This window comes from Emys orbicularis, chromosome 4 (assembly GCF_028017835.1).
Source record: "Emys orbicularis isolate rEmyOrb1 chromosome 4, rEmyOrb1.hap1, whole genome shotgun sequence".
In the NCBI taxonomy this organism is placed as follows: Eukaryota; Metazoa; Chordata; order Testudines; family Emydidae; genus Emys; species Emys orbicularis.
Window position 1 is genome coordinate 142,173,538 of NC_088686.1, and position 22,915 is coordinate 142,196,452.

Genomic DNA, 22,915 nt, shown 5'->3' on the forward strand with positions numbered 1-22,915 from the left:
CTGCCGCCGAACCAGGAAGTAAGTGTAGACGTACCCTAGGATTATGTTTGAACTGAAATGAGGAGAAATGTTAGTAATTGAAATGATGTGCTTGTTAAGCTCAGATTCCTTGTAGACTGCATTCCTGGCTTTTCAATGGCAAACAGTATTTGTTTCTTCCCGTAACAGTTTGTGATATACTGGTCTGTAATGGGACCACTTGTCCCTTAGTCTAATGTAACTAGTAGTGATACATAAGATTGACTAGAACAAATCCCTGCCTTTGTATCAGTTAAAAATTTCACTCCACCTTGCGCCAGTGTACGATTAGTAGTTCCATGCTAGCAAGGAGTAGATTGTTGGAGTCACCTGATTTAAATTGCATTTGACCTAGAAGGCTCATTATCTTCCTAACGAGTACAGGTTTCTAGTATAATTTTGTTTGACCTTCTTCTAAAGACTCGTCTCTCTGCTCAGCGACCTGGATTTTGCAGGTCCCTTAGGTGCTCTGTTACAGTGAAATTTGTCTTTAACTACTACTAATCTCAAGCTGTTTTCACTCAAAAATGGTCCTTTTGGGGTGGGATTGGGGGAGGGGGATGACCAACACACCAGTTTTCATGTTTGTTGTGAGTGTGTATGGGAAAATCAGACAAATTTGATGAAATCAAACCAAAACCCCAAAATTTCACCTTGTGAGGTTTACATTTCATTACCAAGCCAAATCTAGAGATGGGCAAAGCAAAAGGAAAGGATTTACTTTATAAAACCCAAAGGGTCTCATTTACACAATGAAGGAAGGAAATATTTGATAGGTCACATAGAGCTGGATTCTGTAGCACTATTGTCAATAGCAAAGCTTCAGTCGTACAAGATTGGGACCATAAATAATTTTTGTTCCTCCATATAACACAGTCTGTACATTGTACAGGTTAGAACTGGAAGCTTTTACCAGGCTTGGAAGGATTATATTTTAAATGGCTAAATGCTGATATTTGTTGGTTTCTCCTTTTTCTCTTCCATAAAAGGAGCGGGGTTGGGGAGAACTCCATCATTAACACTCGACATTGACAGAAATGTAGCACTTGTGGAGAACTGCTGACTTCTCTTTTTTTGCAGTCCATTCAATCTGGCAATCTAATATGCAAACCCATCACTTGATTGTCCTTCTGAATCTTCTAGAGTTATTACATTTGGAACAAATTAGTATAATTCTTTTTCTTTGTACAATTTCCTCCTGTTGCAAAAAAAAAAAAATCATGAGGAAAGAAAAATCTCTTGGCAATACATTTGGCAATCCATCCAAATTCATAAAAAATTCATGAACTCCCTCTGAGCCTACTGATGCTATATACATGCTCAGGGATAAAGCAGTTATTACAGCCTAACAGCACATTAAAAGCTTCCCTAAATAATTAAAGAGCAATATGGGTGTGCATTGTTTTGTCATATTTCACCGCACATGCAGAACTGCACCCCCAGCTTTCAAATGACTTGAATTCACAGTGGAGTTGGAGGGAGCCATGAATCTCTAGCCTAGTGCTGGAGCACAAAAGGAGGCAAAGAGTGGGGGAGTCGTAAATAAAACCCACTCTCGTGTGGTGATTGTAGCACAGAACACGGCCCATCTGCCTAATGACAAACTTTCTCCTCACATGGGTTTGTCACGTGGGGTGCAGGCTCCTGTCAAGGATCCATCCCTGCTGATGATCTGAATAATCCTGGGAGCAAACAGTGGTGGGTTTATTAGCGTATGCAGGTTCCAACAAAGAGCATAAGTGGAGCCAGCGTGCCATGAAGAAACCATTATGTACCGGTCTCTCTCTCTCGTTTACTTTGGATTAATTAGCCTATTAACTCCAGCAGCCAGTGTGTCTGCTGCATTTTCCATCTATTTTACTTGAGCAACTGTGCCACACCCCTGGGACTCCATCCTCTGACCATATCTTTAGTATCCATAGAGGGAAGTGGCAGTGCACGGCTTTAGAGAGAAAGAGCCTGGGTCACAAAACTCAGGGTCTATTTGGATCAGAGCCTAGTTTGTCCTCAGATGAGTTGGCGGTGAGGTGACTTTGCAGGGCTGGTTTACAGATTATTAATCCCATGTTTTAGGGAGAGTGAGTTGTCTAATGGTTTAGAGCAAGGGGAATGGAAATGGGGGACTAGAGGGACTCTTGTGTTTTATTCCTGATTTGCTGTGTGAACTTGGGCAAATCAGCACTAGATTTTCATACGTTGGCTTCCAGATTTGGTGGGTGCAATTTTGTCCTGCCATTTAAGTAGCTTACACAGCAAACTTTTCAAAAGTGGCCTCTGATTTCAGAGAACCTGCAGTTCCCATTAACCTGAGCAGTCGATGCTCAGCACTTGAAAGCCGGACCTAAAGTGTCTCCCATTGGGCATTGAACATCAGAGGCTCCACTTGAAATTGTTGGCCTTAGTAGCTAAAATCCTTGACTGAGTCTGCAAATTGGGACCATACATAGGTGGCTAAATAAGGTAAGCTGCCAAGTTTCATAATTTTGTGCTGGCTAAAATGTATAGTAGAGTTTTCAAAAGCACCTGTGTGACTTAAGAACACGGGTCCTATTGGAAGGTCTTTGAAAGTTAATGGGACTTGTGCTCCTACATCAATTAGGTGCTTCTAAAAATCCCAACCCTGGACTCTTAATTTCCCTGTGGCTCCGTTTACGTATCTGCCAACTGGGTACAATGATATATTCTCAATCAGGACAGGATTAGTTAAAGTGTTAAAGCGTTTTGAGATCCCCAAGAGCCTGACACTTGTAAAGGTTTAATACTTGAGTGTAGCTTTTAATGCCCCCTTGCCACTCATTTCAGACTCACTCCCTGTCTGCCCATCACCTGACAGTGTCTTTAATGTTCCTGATATTCAGAGAAGCTCTGATTCTCTGTCAAAGTCACCCTTTATCCTTCTTCAGTCTGGAGTCAGCCCTCATTAAGGGCTAGAATTCAAAGGACAGAAAATGTCCCCTTTCCCCCTCCCTCCCAAATTACCAGCTGAGCTATTCTTTAAGATTCATTTCATATTAAAAACCAAATGAGGTGTTCGCTTTGTATCGTCGGTCCTATCACGGGCGGATTAAGGCTAAATCCCCCAAACCTGGGGATGTGCTCTCCTTCCCAGCTCCTCCAGCTGGATTCTCGCCTTCCTCTCACTTTTGATCTTAGTGGTGCAGCATGGGGTTGCTGCCTGATAGCCTGCTTCTTTCTCACAGCTCCATCTGGGGCCCCTTTGAGCTATGGGGTTTCAGGATCAAAGCATCTTGCATTTACCTGTCCCTAGTCTGCCACAGGCTTGACATGATGATTCATTTTTGTAAGCACTGCAAACACACCCCGAATCTCTCTCACTGACTTTTATGGCAGTTGCATACTGCATTATCCTGATGCAAGGTGATGGCGCTACCCTGGGGTATTGTTTCCAATGGAGCTATCACGGATTTGGGGCAAATACTTCATGTCATCACTGTCGGCCGAAGCTGAGAGGCACAGCTCAGACTGTTATTAACTAGACCATCACCCTGGCATGTGAAGGACACCTCCAGCAGCAGGAGCACTCTAATAACTGCACTCCACCTGTTTGTTTTTTAAATACATGAGGATCATAGCCTAATGTGAGGATTAGTAAATAAACACACACCAGCCAGCGTAATACAGTGTTAGCCATTCATACAAGGTCAGTAACCCAAGCACCAAGAAAGGGGCATTGAGGGGACCAGACCCTAAATCCCTGGAAGTGCATTGGGTGCAAAATAGACCTTTAAGAATTTAGCAGGAGGCACACTTTAGTGATATGAAAGCAGCACCGGGAGGCAGGAACTTCCGAGTTCTAATGCCAGCTTTGCCACTGACTCCTCTGTCCTTGAGCAAGTTACTTCTTTCTGCCTTGATTTCCCCCTGAGTAAAATGGGATAAGGGTGCCTTCACAGGGAAGTTGTGAGAATTCATTAGCTAATATTGGTTCCTACTCTGGATGTTTTCATTGGGTGTGTTCAAAACTCTGTATTCAGAAGGTTGTCCTTTTAGGGACAATTGAGTTAATATTGCCAGTAGCCACACTGTTCTCTTGAGCTTCAGAAAAATGCAAGGAATTTGCAGGGATAGTGCTGTTAATTTTTCTCAGCCCAATTCAGGCTTTTGTACCTTATAGCCACAGGGCATAAGAAACACCCCTGATCTTATAATTGGCTAAGAGGAAGAACTGCAGGATAGCAGTCCTCTCCTCTCAAAGAGGCACTTGTATTGTGGTGGCCTAATCAAATAAGAAAGGGCTTTGTTATTCTGTGTCTCATACACACCAAGCAAGTTCTGTGGTTCTTTGACTTGAGCTCTGTTTCTGACACACTGTATTTTCTCTGGATTGTCTCACATGTTGTTTGGCATTCTTGCTTCTTCATCAACATCAATCAAACCTTTGACAAGGGGGTGGCAGGAGGCTTTCGATGGCTGTGCTTGTGCATGATGCTGGCTGTCATTCTGTTTGTATCTGAGTGCTAAAGGTCTGTTGCTGACACGATATTGTGAAAAGGGAAGCCATGCTGTCTTGCTTGCTTACTGTAAACAGTTTCATTTTCTGTTTGAGTGGGTTACTGGGATTTTCAATGTCTGTTTGGTATTTATTCAGCGACATGCTGTAAGGGGAAATTGGCAGGGAGATGCACTGAGAGATTTAACGGTTCTATTCCATCTCTGAGCTCTAAGAGTCTAATTTTTGGACCACCGGAAATGTTCTGGTTTTACAAATATTTTGTGGGTGGGACTCTTTGGGTCTAGCTGCTTTGAAACCAACAAGATACACAATATGTGCACACAACCCTTCTATGGGTCTCTGGGAAGCCCACTGAGGCACATGCTGATTCTTAAGCAATGAGGGACCCTGGAATGCAGCAGAGTCATGTGCAAAGAAGCATCTCTTTCAAGAACCAAAATAAGGCCCTAGTCCTGCAGTCAGGCCCTCAGGGAGCCCCTCTGAAATCAGTTGGGGTCTACTTGGGCACAAGACCTGCCAAACTGCAGACCCAGGTAAAGTGAAAACGAGGAAGTGGCAAAGATCTGGTTTTGTTCTGGGCTGTCTTTTTAGACTCCTCCCCTAAAGTTGGTTTTATTTGGATAAAGGTCATATTTAAAATAGGTCCTCTACTAATTCTCACTCATAACCAGGAGAGGCATTGCATGTCACCAGATCACAAGAATAAGCAAAGCAGAATTTTATAAAAACCTAGGATACTTCAGTACAGGGATCGCAAAGCAAATTTTTGATGAATTATTCTGACAATTGCTGTTTAATTTTAGACCAAATCCAAATTTAGCCAAAGGCAATAACCCTTTGAGGGTTAGGTTATCCAGTGCAGGTGCAAATATTTCACATGGCCTGACCTTCATTCATAGCTAGAAGCATTTGGACAAGCGTCTCCAAATAGCAAAATAACCCTCATATCTACCTTTGTAATAGATTTTAAGGCCAGAAGGGACCATTGTGATCAACTTGTCTGATCTCTTGCGCAACACAAGCCATAGGATTTCACCCAGTGAGTCCTATTAACAAGGACCATCTACTGTCATCTACCTAGCTAAAGGCACTGGCTCCTATTCTCCGGCCTGGTCTACACTAACCCCCAAATTCGAACTAAGGTACGCAACTTCAGCTACGTGAATAACGTAGCTGAAGTCGACATACCTTAGTTCGAACTTACCACGGTTCAGACGCGGTCCACACGCGGCAGGAAGGCTCCCTGTCGACTCCGCGGTACTCCTCTCGCCGAGCTGGAGTACCGCAGTCGACGGCGAGCGCTTCCGGGATCGATATATCGCGTCCAGACCAGACGCGATAAATCGAACCCGGAATTTCGATTGCCAGCTGTCGAACTACCGCGGTAGTGTAGTTCGACAGCTACTAGAATGGACCCTAATCCATTCAAATCTTTTGAGGATTAGGGTCCTGATTTATCCAAAGTGTGTCGACAAATCCAAAAAGTGAAAGGATTTCTTAAATACCGTAACTCAGCCTGTGGTGTCAAGCACAGAAAAAAACACCACTCTCCACCTACTGGACCATCAGTCGATAGGGTTCAGTATTCTTTAGATTTGCATCACAACCATTGAGGGACTAGGAGAGAAAGGGGTGGATCCTTCCTTGCTGGGTATGTGCATTATATCTGTCTAGATCCCCTTTTCTCTCCTGAAATATAGCATAAGGGGGATCTGGATGGAGTGAGGGGGAAATGGGTTTATAGAAAACCTAGACTATGCAAGCCTCATCTTAAATAAATAAATAGAAAAGGCAGGTGAGGGGAGGCAAAGCTGAAGCCATCCCCCACCAGATTAAAACAGAAAGCTGCATCCCCGTCCTACAAATGCCTCTTCAGCCCCAACAGGCTCCAGCATCTTTAAGACGAGCTAGAATGGAAACTGTTAAAGTGTCTGCTGGCAGAATGCTGTCAGCTCAGAAATGCTGTTGGTCTAGTTCAGGGGTGGGCTACGCTAATTGAATTTTGCTTTGCCTAGTCTGTGACAAACTGGATTATTATATTTTGTAAAGAGTTAAATCTTATTTAAAGGGCACTTGACTGCTCTGAGCAAACGTCTCTTCTCAGTTACATTGGGTGTAAAGTGGGGAGCAGAAACTGGCCCTTCTGTTCATCGTCCAAGAGGACATAAGTAGGTCACTTTTTTTTTGTTTTTCCTGTCGTTCCAATGATGTCAGTTCTTGCTGTTTAAATCCAAAAGGGGTAGAGGTGGTGGTAGAGATTTAAGGCAGAGCAGCCGAAAAGAGAGGCAAGTTGTTAAGCATGGGAAAGGGAATAAAACCAACAGCCAGCCCAGAACAATACTGGGGGCTATTTGTTTGGGGCCTGAGCTCACCCACTTCCTGCTGCGTTTCACGTGTTTGTTCTCACTCACCTACGGAATTTTTTGCGTGTCCCTTTATCCAAGAGATTCCAGGCACCCCCACACACCCGCCTCTGCTGGCGCTGAAGTGCATGACTGTCGCTAAAAATGTGCACTTGGAAAGACAATGAAAACTAAGCTTCATTCTCTCATTTCAGATGGTTCGGTTTGTTCCCCCTCTCCCACCAACTCCTGTTTTTCTCTCTGTGTCGTGCCGCGCCACTCTGCTTTCTCTCTCGTGCGTGCGTTTAGCCTTTGGGGATGGCAAGAGTTAAGGATATAACCTCTTCTAAAACTGCAGTTTTTACATTTCCCTCTCCCAGCTGCAACCTCGTTGCCTACAACTACAGTCAGTCTAACCAGCACTACAACCATCGCCACAACCACCACCACAGCTGCCACAACCACTACAACCGTCGCCAGCACTACAACCACTACGGAGAGTGCTCCGACAGCCACCACTAAGCAGGACTTTGGTACTACACTTTCCTATTTCCTCTAACCCACCTAACTGTAGCTGGGCCTTTCACCTATTTCATGTCCATACTCAGGTTTAAACGACAAGCCAAGGATGGAATTTAACCCAACAAGTGGGGGACTTCTTAGTGCTTTGGGGATGGCTTAGCAAGAAATCAGAGGAAATGGGACATAGGTGTCAAAGCACAGGACTAGTTTACAGGCGTTTGGGTTCTAATCCAACTCACTGTGCCTCAGTTTCTCCATCTTTACAATGGGGATAATATCACGCTCCCAGGAGTGGTGTGATTTTAATTAACAAATGCAAAACATTTGAAATAATTAGGTGGAAGACAATACAGAAGGTCACAAAGTATTATTAAATCTTCTATTACCATCTCAGAAAAGGGATTCTATTATTATTATTATTATTATAATAAAGAATTCCACTTCAAGTCAAGCACAGCAACTGAGGTAGCAGACCCGTTATTGTGCATGGGATTCCTTTGGTTTATGCTTACCGCTCTCTTTGTAGTACAATCTAGATATATAGCCCATGGGAAATTTGGGGAAGTATTTAAAATTGCAAGATGCAGACAAGTTCCATCTTTGGGCCAGGATCAATTTATCATGTGTCTCTGCTGGGAGGACTACATCCTGCATTTACATGGGGATGGACTCTCTAATGTAACAGGATTCTAAATATCCTTAATCTATTGACAGGGAAAATGGAGAGAGGTCTCTGTTGCTTTTTAAAAGAGAAGTTACAGTAATTGCATCTCTGGTAAATAGACTGGTACTTACGGATAAATCACTACATTATCATTTGTATTCACTAATCCAAAGAGTGCACTAAGCTTGTGGCAGAAGCTAATACAATCAAAATAGTTCATAGTTAAGACTCAGCTCCTGTAGACAACTGTACAGGTAAGAATCACATGTGTATGTTGTTCCTCTTCATAGAGGAAAAACATCACACTGATTAGTAATGAAAATAAAGAGGATTCTTTATTGGGGCTGCTAGATGCAGACAGAACCTATGCTTCTCTCTAGCTCCTAGAGTAGCTAAATGCCTTGTCTACATGATAAAGTTACACCAGTTTAACTCAAGATGTTAAACCAATACAAACCCCTGTCTATTCACCCACATATCAGTTGAGCTGAAATTGATTAGGAACATGTTTAAGCTAAACTGCAATAAGCTACTCAAACTGAAGTAAGAACATCCATAAGGGGTTTGGACTAGTTTAACCAGATCAATTTATACACCAATTTAAGTTGAAGAGATGCAACTTTCTCATGCAGACCAGGCCAAAGAGACTCGGCTGCCTAGTGTTGCTACGCAGGATTTCCACAACTAAGCAGCATAAAAGGATCTGCTACCAGAAAGGTCTCAGACAAATTACTACATGAGAAATGTTCTCAGTAATTGAAAATAGGCAGTATCACAGAAGCAGTATGTACTACCACAATACAGAAAAGGCGACACTGAAAAAGACTCATACCAACACAACCAGCTAAAGAAATCAGCAGCGTTCATCTCAAACCATGCACCAGAACATAAGCTGAGAGGTCATGTATTAATGCAGTTAGCCCAACTAATTTTATTACCAGTGTCGTGACAAAATAATGCAACGTTTTTTTTTAGAGGAGGGAAACAAATTCTGGGCCATCATCTCATGCTTTGAAATTATGTGGTTTTGGTTAGATATCCACAAAATGACCAAATCAGCATTTTTGCAAGTTTTTGTTTTGTTTTCAGTGAATCGATTTTCAGCTGAAATGAATTTTGAATTATGAAATTCAAAACTGGAGAACATTTGAAGCTGTATGCTCAGAATGCAAACCATTTTAAAGTGAAAAATTGTGAAAATGGGCCATTATCGCCAACTCAGCGTGAAATGCAGAAACTTCACATTTAAAAAAAAATGTAAAGCCTTTTACAACATTCTTCTGCTTCTGGGAAGTCATTCAATAAGACAAATGGGGCCCAGTATGCTCCACCGTCAGTACAAGAACACACCCACACAATGATCCTTGAAGCATTAACAATCCTCTCCTATGCTGCCCCAATAACCTCACTGGTTACTGATGCTCTGGTTGAATTTATCTCACTATGTAGCAATCAATAGAAACTGCTGTGTTCTGAAACAGGAACATGTTGAAAAACTGTTCTCTCAGTTGACTCCATCCTCTTATTCCTTGGCCAAAGCCCAAATTTTACTTGCTATGCTCCCAAAATTGTCAGTCCCAACCGTTCAAAAATCTTGCGTGAGACTCCTCTCCCCCCCCCACCTCAAATCATGAGGATTTTATTTAAATAATAAATTTGGGGATCTTTTTCGTTTGCCTTTTTGGTTTTGGAATCTTTAGGCTGCACTCGGTGCATGTTTTCAAGCTTTTCTTGGCAACAAGAAGGGTAAGAAACTCACTTGCAATCACCTGACTACAGCAGCTGGGCTTTTTATTAAAAAAAAAATCAATAAATGATAAAATGATGGGAGTTAGCAACACTATGCAGCATTGTAACAGCTATGACAGCATATCACTTGAACCCCAATGTCACAAAAACACTTATGTACATGAGTAGTCTCATTGACTTCCATGGGTCTACACACCCACACACATAAAGCTAACAACATGTAGGAGTCTTCACAGACTTGAGGCCTTGATTGTGATTTCTTGGGGTAGGTTCCTGCAGCAGTCTCTAGTTACTCCATTTGTCATGGCTGCACATTGTGCATCCAATGGGATTGCATGGCCCTGAAGAATCAGATAAAGAGATGCCCTTTTGCAATCCATTTATATTATGGAAAAATCTTCCATTTTTTAAGAATGAGTTTTTTTCTGCCGAGTACAGGAACGGAGTCAGAACTCACTAGCATTTACTTTGCTACACCAAAGTCTGTGCAACTGTGTCATGTAAATATCACAATGTAATTTCTGCTAAGGGCTAGTCTCAGGGCCGGCTCCAGCATTTCTGCCGCCCTAAGCAAAAAAAAAAAAAAGCCGCGATCGGCGGCGGCAGTTCAGCGGCAGGTCCTTCGCTCTTAGAGGGAGTGAGGGACCTGCCGCCCCCGAATTGCCGCAGGTGCCGCCCCTCTCCCTTGGCCGCCCCAAGCACCTGCTTGTTAAGCTGGTGCCCGGAGCCAGCCCTAGCTAGTCTACACTGGCAACGCTAAAGAGCTGCCACGGGAAATGCTTTAACGTGGCTTGTGTGGTTGCAGCAGAGCGCTGGGAGAGAGCTCTAAAAAAATCACCTCCACGAGGGGCGTAGCTCACAGCGCTGGGAGGTGCACTGTCTACACTGGTGCTTTATAGCGCTGAAACTTGCTCCGCTCAGGGTGTGTGTTTTTTCACTCCCCTGACAAGCCCTAAGTCACTTTGCAAGTGCAAGCTACAGTAACTGGCTCTACTTTAACATAAAGAGGTATTTACTCACTCTCCAAAGTAATATTGACATTGCTCAACTTGAAAGTCACTTGTGGTTTTGCTAGGAACAGCTTGATTGCATTATCCAACATGTAGTTTGTAGACTATTAACATGGAAATGTTCTTTCCCAGTCCCTCCTCTAGATTGTGGTAGTGAGCGTGTGCTTCTCTCACCTTGGGTTAGGCACTCTTTTAGCTAGACCATAGTAGTTATGATACAGCCATTAGTCTATCAATAGTGTAAGGCAGAGCCTCTCTGAATTTAAGAACTGAGTTACCTAAATACACAAGCTGTGATGCACTCTTGATTTTAAACTCACCCATAAGGCTGAAGGTTCAGAGTTAAGAACCTGCCAGGTTCTGAATTTGCCAATGAATAAAACATGCCTTAAGCATTGTAGCATACTTAGCTAGGAGGGCATATCCTCCAACTAATGCAAGGGGCTTTAACTTTTGTAATTCTTAATAACTTTGAAATAGTTTGTCAAACCCAGATGTGAGGTTAAGATCCATGTGTGTATAATCCAAAGTACTAACTCCTGTTCTAACCTGTCCACCAGCCACGAATGGATCATCCATATGGAACGTAAAAGCTTTCACTAACAGTAACTGGGCAAACATCACCTGGAGCCACAATTTTTCTGCTGGAACTGACTTTGTGGTTGAGTACATCACCAGTAAGCATCAGACCGCGTGGAGATACTGCAGGGCTGTTATGCCATTAGAGATCCTGTCAGGTCTCAGGTTTTCAAAGTGCCCCTTTAAGCAATATTAACTGCAGTGTATTGAAACCTACTGTCCAGCCTGTTCATGGGGGGAAATATGCAAAGGATTCTCTTTGCCACTAAGAATGCATTGGAATCGTGTGTTTTGCCATTCTTCTAAATGCAATTACCTCCTCCTTTCATTTCTTGCAATGGAGGGTTCAGGTCCATGCATTCTGAATTAACAGGGCTGCTCATTTGGGAGTCCAAAGGAAGCTGTAAAGGCTGCAGCTTGTCATGAGATTAAGGGCTATAGAGAAAGACCAACCAAATTGGGAACAAATGCTTAAGGAGAGGAAAATGAATACTTTTAATAGATAACCTATGGCGCAACAGTCAAAAAAAAAAATGTACCTGCTTTTGGATGAAAAGGGTAGAATCATCTGTGATCAGTAACTCCTGTATAATAGATTTCGTTGTCTCTTAAAATTACAGGGCTCTATCTGGCCTGGAAATTCAAAGCTGGCACCTGTCACGGTTTTGGGTTGTTGTTTTTTAAATATTGCTTTTGTGGTGTCAATAGGCAGATAGATGCAAACAGTGTTCATTACTATTTCCCAAACATTTCATAATGTCTGGTATGAATTTAAACAGTCTGTGATTCTTGACAGTGATCCAACTTTGTTTACAACATTGTTCTAGAGATGAACTCACATGCTACTTAGAATCCCTTCGATTGCCGGACAGTACCTGTTCCCTCTGTAAGGCTTCCACACCTTTAATTAGTAGGCAAAGCAATATTTGCAATTCTCAGCACTGATTTAAGGAAATTACTTTATCTTCTTCCCTTCTGCATCATTCTCCAGAATTTGAAATACTCATCAGGCTCTCAACTCCCTGATGCTTGCTCTTAACATAGTAGAATGCAAAGCTTTTCTCTGAGCTTCGGATGCTGGTCTCTTCCATCCCTAGTACTCCCTTTCACTGCAGAGAAATCTTAAACACATACAGCTTGTGCCTAACATGAGGCCAGATGAAGAAGTCCCTCCTCAGGACAGGCTCCAATGGGAGTTGTGCCTGAGTAAGGATTTCAGGATCTGGGATATTCACATCATCAGACGATGCCTCCCAAATCGCCTTTCAGGAAAACTCCCCAGACCACCTCTTATTGTTGATCCCCAAAAGGGTCTAAAGATGCTCCTATATCTTGGAAAGCTGCACCTATTCAATTGCCATTTGCAAACCGCAGTGGAGTTGAACTGCTCATACAAACTGTAGTGCTGGTTTCCATTTAATTCTTTCAGATTGCCTCGCCACTGGAGCAACCATACCCCTTCTGTCTTTGGTCAGAAGGTTCTCAAAGAGCTTTCCCGCCTCTTTATACTAGTGCCAGGCATCTAACACAAAGACTGAAAATTGTCACCTCCCACCGTCTTGGCTGCAGCATATACCACAAGCACCCCTAGAGGGAAGGGCTGTCTGAGTTTGGGCTATCAGACTTTCACCAATCTGTTCATTCTGTGCTAACACAGTCTCACCTACTCGTTTAAATCGCCTGCACCCTGATACGTTTCAAGCCAAGGGTACAGTGTGGTATTCACCATGCAGCCAACAGGCTTTTCCATAACTCCTGCCTCAATTTAAACTGGACACGAGTGCTGAGCCTCCATGTAGCATCCCCTTTCCCCTGCTAGACCACCACAGCGGTAGGCATTTACTCATTTGTGATACAGGTTGTCCCAATTTTCTATAATCCCCAAGCAAAAAAATACCCTTTTCTCTGCTGAGTGCTGCAGATTTTATTTAAAGGTATAAAATATGCCCCACACATGGTCCCAGGTTCAATCCTCATGTATGGCCGGAATTGGGTTTATTACACATGCACTAGGGACTATCAGCAGCACAAGACCCTGCCCATTTGAGCTGAAGGAGCAGCTTCCCAACCTGCAAGATGGTAGCTTCCCTACCACCACAGCGGTAGGCATTTACTCATTTGTGATACAGGTTGTCCCAATTTTCTATAATCCCCAAGCAAAAAAATACCCTTTTCTCTGCTGAGTTCTGCAGATTTTATTTAAAGGTATAAAATATGCCCCACACATGGTCCCAGGTTCAATCCTCGTGTATGGCCGGAATTGGGTTTATTACACATGCACTAGGGACTATCAGCAGCACAAGACCCTGCCCATTTGAGCTGAAGGAGCAGCTTCCCAACCTGCAAGAGGATCTATGTGGGCCCACCACTAGCAGGGTCACAATCATGCACATCGAGCCAGTCTTTCAAAATGCTTACAATCCTCAGCGATTCATTAACCAACAAACATGAACAGATGTAGATTTCCATCCTGCAAATAAAACTGGTGTGAAGATCCTGCTATCAACCCCTTCTTCTCAAAGGCTTGAGAGACGGCCTCTAACCCCGTACCCTGTAAGTGGGCAGACTGGCTTTATCAGATCAGCGGGGGTAGACAAATTCCAGACCCCTCCTCTGTGAATACACTGCTCTGATTCCCCCAGACACCCAAACCTAAAGACTGGTTAGCAAAAGAGCTCCACCGGGTTCTAACAATAGAGAGAGGTCTCCTGGGTGTTTACGAAGGCATTTTCAATGCAACAAATAGAGGTGCTATTAAAGCACTGTCATTTACCTGTATCACTGCATTTTCTATATTCCCAAATGGGCAGTAATCACAGACACTGAGGACATTAAGATGTTATGGCCCCGGTCCATCAAATTATATTATTTCTGCTCCACAGAGAGGTGTAGCATAATGCAGTCGACACTAATATGTCTGAGCTTCCTGCCTCCTGGTTTTGATATGAGGTTTCTGTTTCTCAGGTAACAATACAGTGAGATCTATCCCTGTTAAAGCTCAGACCCCTTCCTCTGTGCAGCTGGCTGACCTGACCCCCGGGATGACGTACCAGTTGTGGGTTTTTCCCAAATGGTCTAGCCCCAGCGAAAACTCTTACATAACCTTTACGACAAGCTCAGGTGAGACGGGTTCCAGCTCCACTGTGTGATGCCTTTCCAAGACATTTCATTCCATCCTGAGCTTTACCACTTGTGTGCTGTATCTTCTTGCTGGGGAGGCTTGGCCATGACCATGCATGGAGCAAATTTCATTCACTCCACCGACATTGTGCCCTCTCTGCCCTTATTATAGCTCTGGCTCAAGAAGCAATAAAATTTCCACGGTCAGATAACGTTGTCTCAACTGCAAGTTATGAAAACCAAAAACCCTGGTGCGGCCAATAATGTAACAAGCTCCATTTGAAACAAGGAATCCTACAATAAGGGTAGAGACCATGCACTTGTCACGCAGCTATGCTTAAAACATTAAGACAGACTCCTGCAAAGGATCCTGCTTGTTACTGCAGGCTCTGTGTTTGCACTTTCACTTGTGTGCTGCTTCTTGTGGTGGTGGTGGTGGTTCTGGTTCTGGCACAGCAAAGCGTCTGTGTCTTTATACCTGGGTTATTGCAGTAATGGGTGTTCATACATTCATGACAAGATATGGATGAGGAATAATGCCAGGGGAATGTAATGTTTGTAGAAGGCCCACAGAGATGGTCACAGAGGGGTATGTGCATAGGACTTTACAGATGTATAAGAAGGCAGGTATAGTACTCCAGGAACGACATGTTCAATTGCATGAGCAATTTTCCAGGTTTATCACCTGACTGCATTTTATAGAATGCTAATTATGGGCTTGATACAGAGCCCACTGAAGCTAATGGAAAGACGCCTATTGACTTCCATGGTTGTTGGATCAGGCCTCATTTATTTTAAACCTCTGTGTTATCATTCCATGAGTTTTGGTAGAGCCATAATAGGGATAACATGGTCAGCCATGGATTTTGTGGCAGGCACCTCTCTGTGATGCCTGTTGAAATTTGGCCCTAAATATTTATTTGAAAAACAAACAATAACCAACCTTTATGTAGGACCTTGAAAGCAAAATATAGTGCTCTACAATCTCTCTTTAAGTAGGAAACCCTGAAACAAATTCTGTTTGCACTTACATCATGCAGTGCTCCAGACAGAGATGGGGAGGAGAATTTGGCCTTTCTGTATCTTATTTGTGAGGTTCAAAGTATTGGTGTCCTTAACTATATCGAGTTATCCTTATACCATAAGATGCTAACAGAACGTGACAGATGGAAAATGCTAATATTCATGCAGCGTCTTTGTATAACAATGCACAACTCTGATAAAATACTAGCAAGTATACGGTACCTTGGAAGTACAGCCTGACCTTGCCTGGGAACTGACTCAGTCTGATCTGCCTCTTTCATCTCTAACCATTATCATCCTGTGAAAAATGGTGAAACCCACACCACAGTGTTCCTCTTATCACCATCTTTGTAAAGAATCCTTTAAGGACAGCCTTGGGGGGAGGAGGGTTAGTTTGACTTGGGTTTTTCCTATTTCTATACTACTTTATATTATGTGGTGCATGGAGTACGGGTGTTCCTAGCTAGGGTCATTTTTGTGGCTATGCTTTTAGAACTGGAACCTCAAATCCAAAAAATCCTAATTTTGAGCATTTTGGCTTCAAGTCCCTAAATCTGAGCTTGCCTCTACAGTTTCGGGTTTTGTTTGGATCCAGAATTGAAAGGAGGCTATTTTCCAGTTCAGATGTGGCCTGAAAGGTTTCCAGAACACCTCCAGTTGCCATACCTTAGCCTTGATTTTGTCTCTTAATTCTGAATCCCAAACCTAATCCAGATCCCAACACTATCTCCTTCGCCCCCTCACCGTTTCTAGAAGATGTTCCTATTTTCTTCTTTGTGAATAGCTGTAAGTTGCCAATTTTAAACAGACATATCTCTTTTCCTGCCTGCCTCTTTACCCCTTCTTGCGGGGCTCTCATGCATAGGAACTAAAAGGGAAATCAAGGTCCAAGGAATCCAAAAAGCAAGTAGTTTGGTTGATTTTGATATGCACTATGCATTTATTTTTGTTATTCCAAAGTCCACATTTTCTATATTTGAAGGGCTCCTTATTATATTGGCATTAAAATTCAAGGATTCACCATCTTTATTCCTCTGATAAAGTCCAGATGACAACCCTCGCCCTATCACCATGGGATCCACCAAGCTATCAATCGTTTATGCATGCATGCATGCTGCAGTTTCATTTGTATCCTGGCTGGATGCTATTGACGTGAGGGTTGACAGCCCACTGCCCCATCATGTGCCATCATTAATGTTTTATGACAAGAAAGCACTGTCCATTTTTTTTGGTTATGTTTTGCAAATATCTATTCTAGAGGTTGCTGCTTATTTATCTGCATTCAAATTGAAATAGCCCACCTGCACCGCGGCTGCAGTATACTGCACTCTGACTTCTCTGCCGACGCTATTGAGCTTTTGGTTAATCAGAACAGTGCTTTCCAGTTGTAAGTGATGCTTAACTACAAATGTAGCTTGATTTAAAAAGAAGGGGGGGGTTTCCTTTTTTCACCCCTTAAAAACGTGGGAAGGAGGATGCAAGTTTCACAAAATGTACCAGTTACATTGGTACCTAGAAATCAACAGTGTATAAAAATCAAACTAGCACTGGATGCATATTTTTGCTGCATGTCTTTCTGTGCGCAGTATTTTCTCTCTCTATATATATACACACCTCTCTATATAAATATGTATGCATGCGTACGTATGAACACACACACACACACACACACCATTGTCTACAAAAATGATCAAATACGATAGCTTACAGTACTGTAAGGACAACATGTGGCATCATTACCATACAATTAACGTAGTATTTTTCATACAGTATAATTATAAGATGAGATTTTTCAAGACCACCTAGAGGGCTTGGATGCTCAATCCCTGTTCATTTTAATGAGAATTGGTTTCCTGGTTCTGGGCAGCTTTGAAAATCCTACCCACAGTTAACCCCACATGCAAATTTTGGGAGCAAATTAGCTGCCATACAAGCAACAGTACAGTGAAGCCGACTCTAAAGACCACCTACAACATGAAGCACAGTGTCGTGAGCTACCTCTTTAAACCCAGTCCAAGATTCAGCCTTCAGAGAAACGGCACGTGAGTTTTGCTAATCGCCCGGTCAACGGTTTACGACCGATTTCTCTGTCAGTTCATAAACTTGTCATTTTTAGTCAAAGCATGTTTTGAATCACAGTTTATAATTAATTCAGGAAATCCACAGTCAGCACAATGGTGTTTCAAATCGATTCCTGTTGGATTACCCGGCTTCTTTCTTTTATTTAGCTAAATTGCTGGCCTTGCATAAAGGCAGATCAAAACATCCTGTCAAATTACAGCCACCCACCTATTCCCTTTTTTCCAAACGCTGTGATCAGTCACTCTGTTTACTCTAAATACAGGTTTGCTGTAGGTGTAATTTTGGCATCACATGATTTTTTGGGGGCTAGGGATGGCAATTATAAGCCTACTTTGACAGTAGCCCAGTTCCACTATCCTAGTGAGAGACCCTCCTGTTACAGTCTGTTTAAAACACTCCCTGCGGTGGCAAATCTGGCCCCATTCCACATAGTGGCATGATGCTTTTCTTTCAGGCGGTTTTTGCTTTCAGTTAAGAACCACTCCATTTCTCAGCATTGTTTCCCTGTAGAAATCCCATCCTGTTAGCATTGCTAATACAATTTCCTTTCATTTCAAAGCTCTTCAGTATAATTTTACTTCCCCCACCTCCACCACGAACATTGTTACTCTAATTCAATTCTCAACTCCATTGAATTATCTCACCCCTTTCATTATAAAAACTTGCATCTTTAAAGAGGGTTCAGCTCCCAGAGTGGGTCCTTTAGTAGAAAAGGAGCATGCACAGAATACCAGCTGACAGTGTTAAAGGGGGAAATATTTAAGCTGGCAGCTGACTCCCATTGAAAGTCAATGAGAACTGGACACCTAAGGACAGATCTACGCTACAGAAGGTTTGTCAACACAGCTATACCAGCAAACCCTCCTAGTGAAGTTGCAGCTTCTACTGACAAAAATGTGCTATTTCCGGTATATCTTATACCAGTTTCCCAACTGAAATCAGCTATACCAGAAAAAGTCACTTATGTTGGTGTAACTGTGTCTACACTAGGGTTTTGGCTGTATAATAATGTTGCAGTTTTTTTTTTTTAAAAAGCAGCGCGCTCAACCAACACTACCAGCTAAAGTTTCTAGGGTACAACTGGCCTGACTCCCTTTTGTGCCATTGAAAATCTCCTCCTAAAAATCTTGGGCCAGACCCTCAGCTGGCATAAATCCGTAATAGAGCTATGCCAATTCACCGCGCAAGGTTCTAATTCCATTTTCATTAGTAAAAACTCCTTTTTTCCCCCCCCTTGAACTATCCTAATTTTTGTAGCAGTTTAGCTAGAAACATCCACTCACTAACATCGGGGTTTCAATTTGATCAGGGTTCAATTTTTAGGGAAAGCATGAATTGTCATGGCAAAAAAAGATATGGAACATCCTGAAGTTGTGTTTAAAGGTATGGAACGCCCTGGATCTGGAATGTTTAAAATTAAACCCATTTTTGACAGTGTTGACCAGTATATCATGCCTCTTTTAGATAGGCTTTTATGTGTAGGTTTCAGAGTGTATTTTTATGGTGTTACTTTGTATAGTATCTCTAAAAACATCATGTTACCATGTTTGAGTACAATCCAAAAATGATCAGTTTGGGGAATATATTAAGATGGAATTAAAGTCTGATTCTGTGGCTTTTGCTCGTATGAGTAGTCCCATGGACTTCAACTGGAACAGCGATGCAAGCAAGGCTTGCAGAACCTAATCAGGGATCATCCTAAGAGAGCTTCCCAACAGAACATGCTTTTCCCCACGTTGTTCATATTCTGTATCTTCATCTAAAATAGCTGATATAACATCAGCACTATTTGGCAGAGCAAGTCCTCCGTGACCACTGGTCATGAAAGAATTGGGTGATTCTAAAATGTGGGTAACTTCAAAGTTCTCAGGCATTATTTGCTGCTGACATTCTGAATAAGGACATTAGATGTGGTTTGTCACCGCATGCACACAGTTCCCATTCACCTTACTTTGAACTGAATGCATTCAAGTGGAAATACCCAAAGGGAAAATATCCTTCCCACCCCTCCTGACTTGAAAGCCATGGCATCGATTTTGCAGTCCTTCGTGGAATTTTGGCCTGAGTAAAAAATTGCAGGATGGGGCCCACATACACTCGGTGCAATGGCGCTTTTGCCTAACTGCGTGAAGGTTGGTCCAAAGTAGAGTTGATTAAGTGTCTAACTGTATGAGTGTGTTTCACTGCTTACGATGATCTGTGCCTATGGAAGATGGTACTGAGCACTAGATAAACTGGGTGGCTCTGAGCCCTTGTTCACATTAGAATTTGATATTGTTTACCTACCTAGGTGATATTAAACAAATGTAGCATATGAAGGATTCTGGTACTGCTTCCTCATAGCCAATGTCAGATGAACAAAACCAATCTAGTTGAGGATGTTTTCTTTATTACAAGAGAATTAACAGAGGGCATTCGCTATCTTAGTCCTGTCAGAATGAACCCTAGTAAATTCTGGCTCAGATTTTTGATCCCATCAGAGTCAGAACCTGGCAGTCCCCCATCTCTCTTGCCATGAATATCTGTATTTACACTGCAGTCTGGTTACGTTTAGCCCGCTGATGCACTGAAGGTTATTCTCTGCTCTGTTTTGCTGAATACCAGGTGCATGTTGATTAGGAGAGCCAGGAAATAACAGTGAGTTGGTATTTATAGGCTAGAGCTTTGTTTGTCCTACTGTGCTTAGGAGCTGCAAATAACCATTGCCCGAACGTTGTAGGAGGTGGCTCAGGGATTGGAGTTAAGTGTTGGGATACTTTTCCTTGCTTAATATTAAATTCTGATGGATGGCCTTGTCGTATGAAATAAGCTGTGTAATACAGAGCCCCCTCCAGCGAGGAGACATACCATCTTTCAGGGCTCTAGGGCCAAGACTCTTCTTGGAATCCAAGGATTGCTCATCAAGGATCTGCCATCAGGGATCTCCACTAGGAAATCTGCCTAGGAAAATTCTTGGGTGCTAGATATAGCTCCCTGACCTCCTCACTGGCCTGGACAGGGTCAACCGAGTTCAGCACCCATTGTGGCAGCGCCTGGTCACCACGTTTCCTCACATCAGCGGGGATGGCTCTTTTCAACCCGGACTGGCAGAGAATTTGACACCTTATCAAACAAGATAGGTTGTACCACCTAGGTCCTGGTCTATACTTGGGCATTGCCCAGAGTGAGCAAGAGCGGTGGAGCTACACCAGAGCTGCCTTCTAAGCAAGGAGTTAAAAGTAGGGGTAGCCTGATTAATGGAAACTCTGGCTTGTCCTAGTTTAAGAACCAGTGCTGGAGCAACTGTACCAAGTGCTGACCTGGGGCTATTCCCTAAGAGATTCTCCCCAACTCTGCCACTGCATGCACAGAGCACAGCAGAGTCAGGGAACTTTCTATATTTAGTGCTTTGTTCTAACTGTGTGCCAGGAAAATAAAAGCTTTTAGCTACTTCTTGGATGAATTTCACACCCCATTTATGGGGGCCACCTGAAATATAGCGTTCTGCCTATTTCCCCAGCACTGTAAATGGATGATCAAATCTGTTACCCAGCTTCTTTTGCCTTTATTTTTAAACACCCTTCATTGGTCTGTACTAGATCCATTTTATTTGTGTTGGTTGTGATCCTCTGCCGTGCACAGCTCCTGCCAGAATTTTGAGTTGACAAAGCATTAAAAAAAAAACCCAGCCCATATTCCCATGTAATCTCAGATCCCAAACTGATCAATACACACACAATGCAGAAACGTGGTTGTAGAGATGGATCGTTTGTGAACTGGTGAATTGGGTTTTCCTAGCCACTTGGCTCAGTTTTTTAGTCCTCTCGGCTGTTAGATTCTGCCCTTTTTAACTAGTTTTCTTGAAATTCCTCTTACCAGCTTATACCAAGAACCACGTGGACATTGCAACCCAGGGCTGGTTTATTGGGCTGATGTGTGCCATTGCGCTTCTGGTTCTGATTTTGTTGATAGTGTGCTTCATTAAGAGAAGCAGAGGCGGGAAATATCCAGGTAAGAGCAACATCCAGCACTACCTTATTCACACTGTTGAGTTTAAAGAAACCCCTAAGCTTTCCGGAGCTAAGTCAGCTTTACTCATCTCAGCCAACCCTCTTCTGAGTCAAAGGGTTTTTATTCCTCCCTGGGATGAAAATTAGTGGTACCAGAAAGAATTTCAGTTAATTAAAGATGAGATGAGCGCTCTGTGCTATGCTTGCTACGCAGGAGAAAGGTTGCATAGTTCATTGCTCTTGTTAAGAGTGACCTGACATCTGCTCAACAAATAGGCTTCTCTCTCTCTGCAAAAGGATCTCTTCCTGCAAACACCTCATTGAAATCTTCCCAAGGCAGAGACAGGGCTTAGGAGAATTCACCCAGTGATGCCCCCTCTATAGCCATTTGAGTTGCTACACCTTGGTATCCAAGCCCCGTGGTAACGCTCAGTACCCGATTCTGCAAGCCCCTCCACATGTAGGATTCCTATCCCAGTCAACACAGCCCTGTAAGCAGAAAGCTTGCAGGACTGGGCCCCAGGTAAGATACAGGGCAAACATCCTGCAGTTACTTCATAGGAGATGAGAGAGAGAGACAGACACGCGAGGTCAAATTGCAGTATTAATATGGCCTGTGTTCTGATCCCAATGCAGATAATTCCTTCCAGGAAAGAGAATAATACTGACCCCTGGGGTTAATGTAGGGCACACTGAGCTGCTCAGATGAAAGACTACTGTGCATGAAGCACAATAGCCAGCATTTGCCAACAGCTACCCCACGGTAATATTATCAGATCATTACTTCCCCTATACTTAGAATGGGATGTATCTGTTTACTGTGTGGCAACAGCTGGCAAATGTTGACTCTTTAAATTGCTTCATCTGTACAACACTGGAGTCTCATTAGAAAGAATTAAAACCACGAGCATAATAATTGTATCTCATACACCACTTTAAACCCACGCTTAAGGCTTGATAAAGAAATGGATACAATTGGCACCCTTAAAATCCTAGTGTGTCCCATTCCCGATAAAATCTTTCACGGTATTTGCAACATTCCTCATTCTGGGTCTAATTCACCTTTGTAACACTCCACTTTTACATCAGTAAAATCAAGGGAGTCATGCCGGAGTAGCGGTGGCGAATCAGGCGCCCTTAACGCAGGAAATAAACACAGGGAAATACATTGCCCTACCAGTGGCAAGGTAGATACTGCAGTGTGAGATTTTACTAGTACCCACTGTAGACACAGGTGAACCCAAGGGGCCCTTTCTGGCGGGGATTGTGATATACTTCTCTCCACTGACCCCTACAAAGTTATTCTTTGATTTCTAAATAAACCCATCCTAATAGAATGACAG

General features: G+C 42.9%; 1 protein-coding gene across 8 annotated transcripts in view; it reads left to right on the forward strand.

Annotated features, from left to right (window-relative positions):
• The window catches only part of NFASC (neurofascin), a 102,311-nt gene that overhangs the window by 71,355 nt on the left and 8,041 nt on the right, over positions 1-22,915 (forward strand). For 6 of the 8 annotated variants that reach the window (XM_065403583.1, XM_065403584.1, XM_065403581.1 and 3 more), the window contains one exon: positions 21,442-21,573. In XM_065403583.1, coding sequence (XP_065259655.1) covers positions 21,442-21,573 — 132 coding nt within the window. Of the gene's footprint in view, positions 1-7,214; positions 7,368-11,339; positions 11,457-14,322; positions 14,479-21,441; positions 21,574-22,915 lie in introns of all 8 variants that reach the window. The other 2 variants (XM_065403579.1, XM_065403580.1) reach the window with 1 other exon arrangement.